Source organism: Rhamphochromis sp. 'chilingali' (assembly GCF_963969265.1).
Source record: "Rhamphochromis sp. 'chilingali' genome assembly, chromosome: 16".
NCBI classification, from domain to species: Eukaryota; Metazoa; Chordata; class Actinopteri; order Cichliformes; family Cichlidae; genus Rhamphochromis; species Rhamphochromis sp. 'chilingali'.
Window position 1 is genome coordinate 19,123,057 of NC_137943.1, and position 10,187 is coordinate 19,133,243.

Here is a 10,187-nt window from a genome sequence, read left to right on the forward strand (position 1 = left end):
CTGCCTCTTGAAGTCTCTAACTAGCATGTGAGTTCAGGATGACGGCGTTATTATTATTATTATTCGTGCGTTTTTTATACTTTTTCTTCACGCAGATGACACTGACTACTGTAACTACCAACATTACTGCCAGTACAGATAGAGAAGAGGCAAGTGCAAGGGTGGTTTTGTCACTGTTGGACCCTCTGTGCTGACATCTGTCCCCGTAGTACCACCAGTCGTCACCCACGTCACACCTGGACACCAGAGGAAAAGGATGAACATGAGAGACAGAAAACATACTTGAAGGTTTACCCAGCATTCACCACGTAGCTGATTGTGATGGTGGAAATTAGAGAAAGAAAGAAAGTGTACTTTATTGGTCCCCGTGGGGAAAATCCCTCTCTGCATTTAACCCATTCACTCAGTGAAGCAGTGGGCAGCCATTGGGCGCCCGGGGAGCAGTGTGTAGGGACGGTACCTTGCTCAGGGGTACCTCAGGGTAGCTGTTCAGGGGAATCGAACCCCCGACCGATGTGTAACAGGTTGTTTGACTGTCCAAACTAATCAAGTGCTTGACACTCTTAATGTGCTTGCTGACAGGACATAATTAGTTCACAGTGATATAAAACACAATATGAGAGGTTCAGTAGCACCTCTCAATCTTTTTTCTAAATAGGTGCACTTAAAACAAGTGTTCAACTGTTGCCAAAAATGGACAACACATTGATATAATATTAAAGTGTGTTAACGTCCATTTTTTGGTAAATGCCGTGAAGTTAGCATAGTGGATGACATCAAAAGTGCTCACCTGCAAGCAGGTTTGCCTTCATCCACGACACAGACACCGCCATTCTGGCATTGCACATTGTAGCAAACTTCAGAAGGTGTGATGGTGACAGGCTGTGAAGTTGTAGGAGGCAGGGGCTGGCTCACAGTTAAATGGGACACATCTGAAGAAGAGGAGCAAATGAGACAGCAGGTTAAAGAAACCCACGTGAAAGAGCTAATTGTTTGGATTACCTGCTGTGACCTGACCTGAGGGTTAATAAATCCTAGATGTGATCATGTATGCCGAATTACATAGTCCTACTTGTGCGGCTTGCCGAATTAGCATTACAGAATATGTTCGGATTTACAAAAAAATGGTACATTTACAAAATTAAAATGCATCTTGTATATCTGGTGCTTTTACCCTCCATGGTGAGGAGGAAGATGGCATCTCCTCCCTTGATAAAATCTCTGCTTTTAGCTCTGAGATGGGTGAGATACGCTGCAGTTCCATAGCCTGGCCCTCGGAAATACTTTGATCCGTCTGTATCTGTGACCTCAACGCCGACCTTACGAGGATCATCCCAGAAAAATTCATCAGAGCCTGTTAAAAAGAATATTAAAAGAGTGCAAAAATTGTAATACAGCAAAAAGCCATGATTTCATGATTTGTTTGTAATTTGCAAACAATTTCTGTGACTCTTTTTGAAAAAAGTTAAAATGACTGCACCTGCTGCCTTCATGTTGGGGTCAGTGGTGATGCTGCGCTGGTTGGACATGCGCTTTTGAATATGTGGATGCTGGTCCATTAGCATCATGGTTATCTGTTTCCAAGGACATGGCCATATCTGTCCTGTGTCCCCTTCACGGGCCACCAGATGAGCATAGGCTGACAACTGCCCCTGGTAGCCCTCTCTACCGCTGGGGTAAAGCATCATTTGGAAGGTATAACCCTCTTTAGAGGTGAATAGGGGGCTAAATATAGGTGTGTTTATTGGGGTGTTTTCCATAACATGACTGAAGTTTTTAACTCTCCAAATAAATTCTGGGCAGGTGGTCTCTGAAACGTTGATGTCATCCAAAGACTGTCCACCTGATGGGGGCCCAGCTTCCACTTTGGTCCCTTCAAAGACTACGCGGAATTTCATTTTAGCATCTAGACTGACGTGGTGCAGTTGCCAAAGCTCCTGAGGGGACCCTGTTATGGCACATGAGGTAAATGCATTGAATGTATTAAAAAGCAAGTGTACAAACCTGATATTTCAAGCAATATTCTGACAGTAGATTGTGAACAGAAGTAAGATTTCCAAAAATGTCACCTTCTATGGTCTTTATAAGGCGCAGACTTCCATTGGGGTTAGCTTTGTCATACTCTCTGACATAGACCTTCAGTGTGTCACTGGGCCCAGCACTGTTGTAATAGAAGAACTGCAGACATTGGTAGCCTCTTTTGGGGTAAAGCAATCTACTTTCCAGCAGAGCTTTGTCCCCAGTATTGGCTCTGCCGGTGCTGAAGTGCATAAAATACCCAGAGCCTAAAGATATAAGTTTCACTTCATTAATAGGTTCGGTATCTAAGCATGTTTGCACAGTGGATAATAAGACATAAGAGTACTCAAGCCAATCCAAAGCTACAGTGGCTTGCAAAAGTATTCGGCCCCCTTGAACTTTCCCACATTTTGTCACATTACAGCCACAAACATGAATCAATTTTATTGGAATTCCATGTGAAAGACCAACACAAAGTGGTGTACACATGAGAAGTGGAATGAAAATCATACATGATTCCAAACATTTTTTACAAATAAATAACTGCAAAGTGGGGTGTGCGTAATTATTAAGCCCCCTTTGGTCTGAGTGCAGTCAGTCGCCCATAGACATTGCCTGATGAGTGCTAATGACTAAACAGAGTGCACCTGTGTGTAATCTAATGTCAGTACAAATACAGCTGCTCTGTGACTGTCTAAGAGAATATTGGGAGCAACAACACCATGAAGTCCAAAGAACACACCAGACAGGTCAGGGATAAAGTTATTGAGAAATTTAAAGCAGGCTTAGGCTACAAAAAGATTTCCCAAGCCTTGAACATCTCACGGAGCACTGTTCAAGTGATCATTCAGAAATAGAAGGAGTATGGCACAACTGTAAACCTACCAAGACAAGGCCGTCCACCTAAACTCACAGGCCGAACAAGGAGAGCGCTGATCAGAAATGCAGCCAAGAGGCCCATGGTGACTCTGGACGAGCTGCAGAGATCTACAGCTCAGGTGGAGGAATCTGTCCATAGGACAACTATTAGTCATGCACTGCACAAAGTTGGCCTTTATGGAAGAGTGGCAAGAAGAAAGCCATTGTTAACAGAAAACCATATGAAGTCCCGTTTGCAGTTTGCCACAAGCCATGTGGGGGGACACAGCAAACATGTGGAAGAAGGTGCTCTGGTCAGATGAGACCAAAATGGAACTTTTTGTCCAAAATGCAAAATGCTATGTGTGGCGGAAAACTAACACTGCACATCACTCTGAACACACCATCCCCACTGTCAAATATGGTGGTGGCAGCATCATGCTCTGGGGGTGCTTCTCTTCAGCAGGGACAGGGAAGCTGGTCAGAGTTGATGGGAAGATGGATGGAGCCAAATACAGGGCAATCTTGGAAGAAAACCTCTTGGAGTCTGCAAAAGACTTGAGACTGGGGCGGAGGTTCGCCTTCCAGCAGGACAACGACCCTAAACATAAAGCCAGGCAACAATGGAATGGTTTAAAACAAAACATGTCCATGTGTTAGAATGGCCCAGTCAAAGTCCAGATCTAAATCCAATCGAGAATCTGTGGCAAGATCTGAAAACTGCTGTTCACAAACGCTGTCCATCTAATCTGACTGAGCTGGAGCTGTTTTGCAAAGAAGAGGCAAGAATTTCAGTCTCTAGATGTGCAAAGTTGGTAGAGACAGACCCTAAAAGACTGGCAGCTGTAATTGCAGCAAAAGGTGGTTCTACAAAGTATTGACTCAGGGAGCTGAATAATTACGCACACCCCACTTTTCAGTTATTTATTTGTAAAAAATGTTTGGAATCATGTATGATTTCCGTTCCACTTCTCACCTGTACACCACTTTGTATTGGTCTTTCACGTGGAATTCCAATAAAATTGATTCATGTTTGTGGCTGTAATGTGACAAAACATGGAAAAGTTCAAGGGGGCCGAATACTTTTGCAAGCCACTGTAAAACTGAAACATAGACTAGTTTCACATTTTACAAGTCTGTCATAAAAAAATGTTTAGTGTGATCTCATAAACAAGAGACCACACTAAATATGTTCACATGTTCCTATGAAGATATTTTTTCAAATGTTCTATGCAGAGGAGATTTTGGTACACTAAGAAGTATCTGAACATTGTTTTAAGAAAGAATTGTAAAAATATGAACCTATCCTTTCATACATTTCATAGTAGATTGTTCTCACCAGTGCATTTGCCCATGTTGGAGTAATCAGTGTCAGGCCCTCCAGTAGCTGTTGTAACCCTGTCCCAATCTGCCTGATCCCCTTGTCCCTGTATCATACCACAGATGTTTTCACGTTCAAAGTCGCACGAGTCCAGAAAGGTGGAACCTTGAGCTGCAGAGCAGATTTCATAAACACACATAAACAAGTGTTGCAGCACTTTGAACCGCAATAAACTATAAAAAAATCAAGGGACAAGCCATGTCATGAACATCATTATTGATGAATGTAACAAAACATGAAGTTGAACAGATCAGTACTGCAGGTGCAGGACAAGTTGACTTTTATAATGGAGAAAATAAAATAGTACTTGTGCACTGACTGCTGAATCTTACTGCAGTTATAGAGGCGGTTCAGCTTGAGCAGGTCACTGTCGCTGAACTCCATACGCTGGCCAATGATGTCACTGAAAGCAGGGATCTTGGTGACGATGGTGGGCTCCATGCCGTTCTTAAAAGCAGTTTTACTGTAGTGCATCATGGAGCTGTAGTCGTAGGGGACGCCCAAAGAGCTGGAGGTGGTGTCATCATAGGTGTTAAAATTGTGTCCTTTACCTGCAAATTGGACATACATAAAGGCGCCATTGCAGTTTCATCCATTGTGACATTGCATTACTTATTATTGTATGATTCATATGACTTGGACCATAAATGCTGCTTATCAACAGGTGTCAGAGACTGCTGACTTATAAAAGTACTCATATAACAATACTTGGGTAAACAGGTACGTCATGAAGAAATCACCACATAAAGAGATAAAACTTTATGAGAGGATGAACAGCCAGTGTTTAAACACTGTAGTTTGGTTGGATGAATAACAGTAACAATACCCTCTGTAATGCGGTCCCACATGATTTCGACATAATCATCACGGTCTGCCCTGGACTGCTCGTGCCAGAAACCCAGCGCATGAAGGAACTCATGTTCAATGGTGGCAATGTGGTCACAGTTTGTTCCTATAGACAGTCTCTGCTTCCCAACATGCCGGTTGCCAACAGAGGAGAAACAGCTTATGGAAAGAAAATGAGGCTTTTGTGAAGATCAGATAAACTCCCAGTGTCTTCTTGCCAATACTTTTCTGTAGTAAAAGTACAGAATAAGTACACTCACTGGCCTCTCTGTTAGGTACATCTAATCATCTGCTTCTTAATGCAAATATCTAATCAGCCAATCAAATGGTATTAACTCAGTGCAGTTATGCATGGTCAAGTCAACCAGCTGAAGTTGAACTAAACATTCGGATAAGGTAGAAAAGTAATTTAAATGATTTTGAGTGTTCTGTGGTAGTTGGTGCCGGATGGGCTGGTATGAGTGTTCCAGAAACTGCTGATCTACTGGGATTTTCCCACACAACCATCTCTAGAGTTTAGAGAGAGGTATCCAGAAAAGAGAAATACCCAGTGATTGGCAAAAAATGCCTCCATGATGTCAGAGGTCAGAAGATAATGGCCCGACGTGTTCGACTTGAGAGAAAGGCAATGGTCACTCAGTTAAACAATCAAATTATCTCTGAATTGACAACATGTTGAACTTTTAAGCAGAGGAGCTACAGCAGTAGCACGCCGAGTACTGCTGCTTTCAGTAGAGAACATGAAAATAGAAAAAACTAGGCAAAACATTGGCTGGTATGATGAGTCTTGATTTCTGATATTGCACTTAGAAAGCCAGGAATAGAACCTTATTGAATCTATGCAATAAAAAATCAAGGCACTACTGAAGGGCAAAGGGGAACCAACATGGTACAAGCAACGTATACTTAATTGAGTGTCCAATGAGTGTATATAATCCATCTAAAAAGAGATTTTAGAAGAATACGTTCTTCTTGCCTTACCCATCCCCTTTAAAGACAGAAATGTAGTTTGCTTCTCCACTCCATGGCTTAAAGTCGATGCAGGTCTTGAGCCGGTACTGCTCAAAGGCCTTGAGAATCACACCTTTTGCATTGATCTCTGTGTACAAAATGAAAAATCAGTTTTATTATAGTTGAAAAAAGTTCTTTACGGTACCTTTTTTAAAGAACAACTGTAAGCTCCTGCTGAGTTATGATTACAGATGACACCCATACCCATATATTTTTGTGAAAGCACAAAAATATTGATAATAAAATGTGTTTAAATATCCAATTTATGACATTTGGTTTTTTTAATCTAAATTTTATCATTAATATTGTTTCCAAAAGCCATTAATAACATTGCATTTAGTCAAAAAGATTTTATTCTTTATTCTATTTTACTTTATTTTTAACTGCTTCAGATCCCATTGGCTTGTTAAGTAATAAAATAATACATAATCTGAAAAGATTATGTTTTTTTTTTTTTCAAGTGCTTGAAAACAAATAACAGGAACAAGATTCATTTTAAAATTAAAATTAAAACATTAAATACTTGTAAACACAGAGCTAATAAAAATAATGCACATTTTCTCATTTATTTTGCTTTATTTATGCCACATGACTGTATATGCAAATATACTGTACTGTAGAGGCTTAAGTATGAAGCTAAATAATTTCAAATTGTAAAGAAAAACCCCCAAACAAACAAAAGGAAAAAAAAACAAGCTCGCTTTTACCCAAGTCATCTTGCATGTAGTATGGGATTGTCTTTGGCCACCTGTACTCTTCCCCTATTATAGAATTTCGGGGTTGCTTCTGCCACAGCCACAAAGAACAAACCACAAACAAAAGAACAAAATATTGAGCCATTGTTGAACTTTAATCCAATCCATTAATTTGTGTTGTTGGGGAAAGAAGTTCAATTAAGTTACCTCATCAAGAACTATGTCCCCTTCTGCAAGGTTCAACCCTGCCTCTGATCAGATTAAAGTACAAAGAAAGTTTAAGAGAACTGAATTTGGAATTTGGAAGAAAAAGAGAACATTTTCTTCTGGGTTTTTTTTTTCTGTTTCTTTTCTAAAATACCTTCATTGATATCAAAAATGTCAAGGTCCCGTCCACCGTCCACATCATAGACTGTAAAATCAAAGTAGTAATTTAACATGAAAATTAGTAAAAAAGTAACAAAAACAGTTAAAGTAGCCTTTGCTTGTTTGAGAAAAAAACTTACCTAATAATTTTGCTGCTGGCTAAATATTAAAATAAATGAAAAAGGAATACTGGTTATTGATTTTCAAGTGTATAAAAGTCAACTTTCAAGTTCTCCTAAGACCACTTCTGATAATAAAAACTAAACAAAATGACAATTTCTCACCAAGCAGAGTGTGGTACCACAAAGGAGGCATGCAGTGTAAAGGATTAGCACACCTGTAGGTTCCCTTCCTGCCATGCCATAGAATCTCCCTCTACAAGAGTGTCCAAATAAGACCTACTGAGCTCTGACGGGCATTCAGGAAGAAGAAATCAGAAAAGTGCATTTGGGGTGGAGAAATAAAATGCGTTCACAAGTCAATAACTGACAGAGCTATAATGGGCTCAAGTTAAACGACAACTTCAATCCACTCTGTTATCAGCCAATAAATCTTTGCACATTTGCAAGTAGCAGGCCTGATATAAGACATGTTGAAATTGATAGCAACCTCCTGATCTATGTGTACATTTCTGTTTTCAGGACATGTACTGTTATTATCGATTTCTATCTACACTGCATTAAAGTCAGCAACACTGTGGAGTGCTGCTGACTTCAACTGAGGATATTGTTGGGTGATAGAAGGAATACTTTGAAGACCTCCTTAATTCCACTGACACGTCTTCTATAGAGGAAGACGTGCCAGTGGGAAGACAAGTGTTCTGACTCATGCATTACAGAGGGCAAGGTCACAGCGCAGTTAAGCAACTCCTTGGTGGCAGGCTCCCTGGGATGGATACAGGAGGAACAATGCAGCTTTCGTCCCGGTTGTGGAACACCGGACCAGCTCTTTACCCTCTCGAAAATATTTGTGGATACATGGGAGTTCACCCAACCACTCTACTTGTGTTTTGTGGACTTAGAGAATGCATTCAGTCGTGTCCCTAAGAGTATTCTGTGGGAGCTGCTCCGGGGAGTATAGGCGCTCTGGCCTGTTGTTACGAGCCATAAGGGCTTTGGAGTTGTAGTCACGCCGCAATGCATTATGGGAGCGCAGCGCCATTTTCGGGGTCTACGAATCAACACAAACACACTGTGTTGGAACGACGACTACAAGAAAGATGCTTAAGAGCCTCTCAAAAGAGAATGAACTGTATAGAGACCGATTGCGTCCAGAGGCGAAGCAGCGGTACTTGCAGAAAAGAGCGTGCATTGGAAATGTGGACCCGTATGACATACGGCCGTGGAGTAGAAACCCTGAAGACCAACCGCTACTGACATAGCCTGACCTTGTCTGTGGAGTCAGCGCGTACAAGTCGTCATTCAAACAAAGGTAAGTCAGCTCGAGTACTGCGAGTGAATGCGTTTGATTTCCCTGCAAACATTCATATTAGTGCAGCATAAATTCATTCATGAGGGGAAATTACAGTGAGAACATGTGGAGGCTGTTAGAGGGATAACATAGTGAGTTCAGTGCATTGATGAGACACTGTCCTGAAGGTTTGTTGTTCTTTATGGTTAAAGAAATTGCAATGATTTATTCATATTTATTATAAATAATTCTAATTATACATCTTGCTTCCATGTTTGTATCCTGTGTCACTAAAAATACATTTTATTTTAGTTTTATACATTGATTAATGACCTGCAGAATCTCCTTATCATACTAAGTGATTCATAATTGTCACTTTATGCTTTCTCCATCTCTAAAGTGATGACATCCTTGCATTACATACTTTAGGTTCATTTTCTGCAGGCAGGTTTCTGACAGAGAACAGGCAGATTTACACTATAACATGCAGCGTTCTATAGATGGACACATAAAGAAATGAAAAATGACATGTATGTGCAAACTTTCTAAACACTTTGTTACATTTATGATAAAGTAGATAAAACACATTTACGTCGGCCTTGGCTCATAGTTCTTGTCTTTAAATGAACTTTGTCTGTGTGTGTTTCAGGTGCTGCTCTCTCAAAGACTGAATGAACCAGCATTGCAGCCATGGGTCACTGTGAGCATCACAGGGGAGGTTGAAGCCGCCCACTGCACCTGTATGGCCGGAGTCGCGGAGACCTGCAGCCATGTCGCTGCTCTTCTGTTTAATTTCGAAGCAACAGTGTTGATCTGTGGCACAAGGACTGTTACAGATGAACCTGCATACTGGGTTTTGCTGGGTAATATGACCAAGATACAGCCAGAGGTTGGCCATAAGATAGACTTCTCCTCTTCAGCTGCCCAAAAAAAGGCTCTCAATCAAAACATAAACAGACCATCTGTAGTGACAGGTAAAAGGAGCCGTCCTCATAACAGAAAAATCCCACCTGCTACTGTGGAGGAGTTGTCACTGCTATTGGATACTTTGCTGGAACACAGTAAAGCTGTGGGTTGTGGGAATGACCCATAATGTTTTATCTAGGGGTCTAGATTTATGCCTGTAGTGCACTGCTGTGTAAATAATTTGCATTTACTGAATATATACTGACTGAGTACCACTGTTCAAAAGTTGAATAAACAAACAAATTTTTGCCTGTTTTTTTTTTTTTTTTATTAAAACCACCTTATAGAACATCACATCAGTTACAGTGTAGAATCCATGTCATTTATAGTTTACAAATGACAAAATGTTTACACAAAATCATGAGTGTTTACATGATATCACCCACTACTAACATTACTTTATTTACTGTATCTTTTGAAAAAATACAGCAATTTTAACAGCACAATACTTAAGAATATTTAACAGGAGCAGGTTTCATTTTTCCCTGGTTTTATTATCACACTGTTCAACAAACGCAGCAAACCTTCACCATCTTATCCAGGAGGGTCACCTCTTCACCCTCACATGGAAGAAGTAATCTGATTGGCATGGTGGTATGTTTGAAGCAGGTCCCTTGTGTAGCGCTGGAACCCAG

General features: G+C 40.7%; 1 protein-coding gene across 1 annotated transcript; it reads right to left on the reverse strand.

Annotated features, from left to right (window-relative positions):
• Window positions 1-16: 16 nt before the first annotated feature.
• On the reverse strand, window positions 17-7,595 carry mep1bb (meprin A subunit beta b; the record flags this gene model as incomplete). The annotated part of the gene is given in 15 exon segments (XM_080907873.1): window positions 17-236; window positions 791-932; window positions 1,175-1,354; window positions 1,481-1,948; window positions 2,070-2,285; window positions 4,217-4,369; window positions 4,591-4,809; window positions 5,085-5,263; window positions 6,086-6,203; window positions 6,823-6,901; window positions 7,018-7,061; window positions 7,172-7,222; window positions 7,317-7,335; window positions 7,461-7,574; window positions 7,578-7,595. Coding segments are annotated over 15 exon segments (2,220 nt in total).
• Window positions 7,596-10,187: the final 2,592 nt, after the last annotated feature.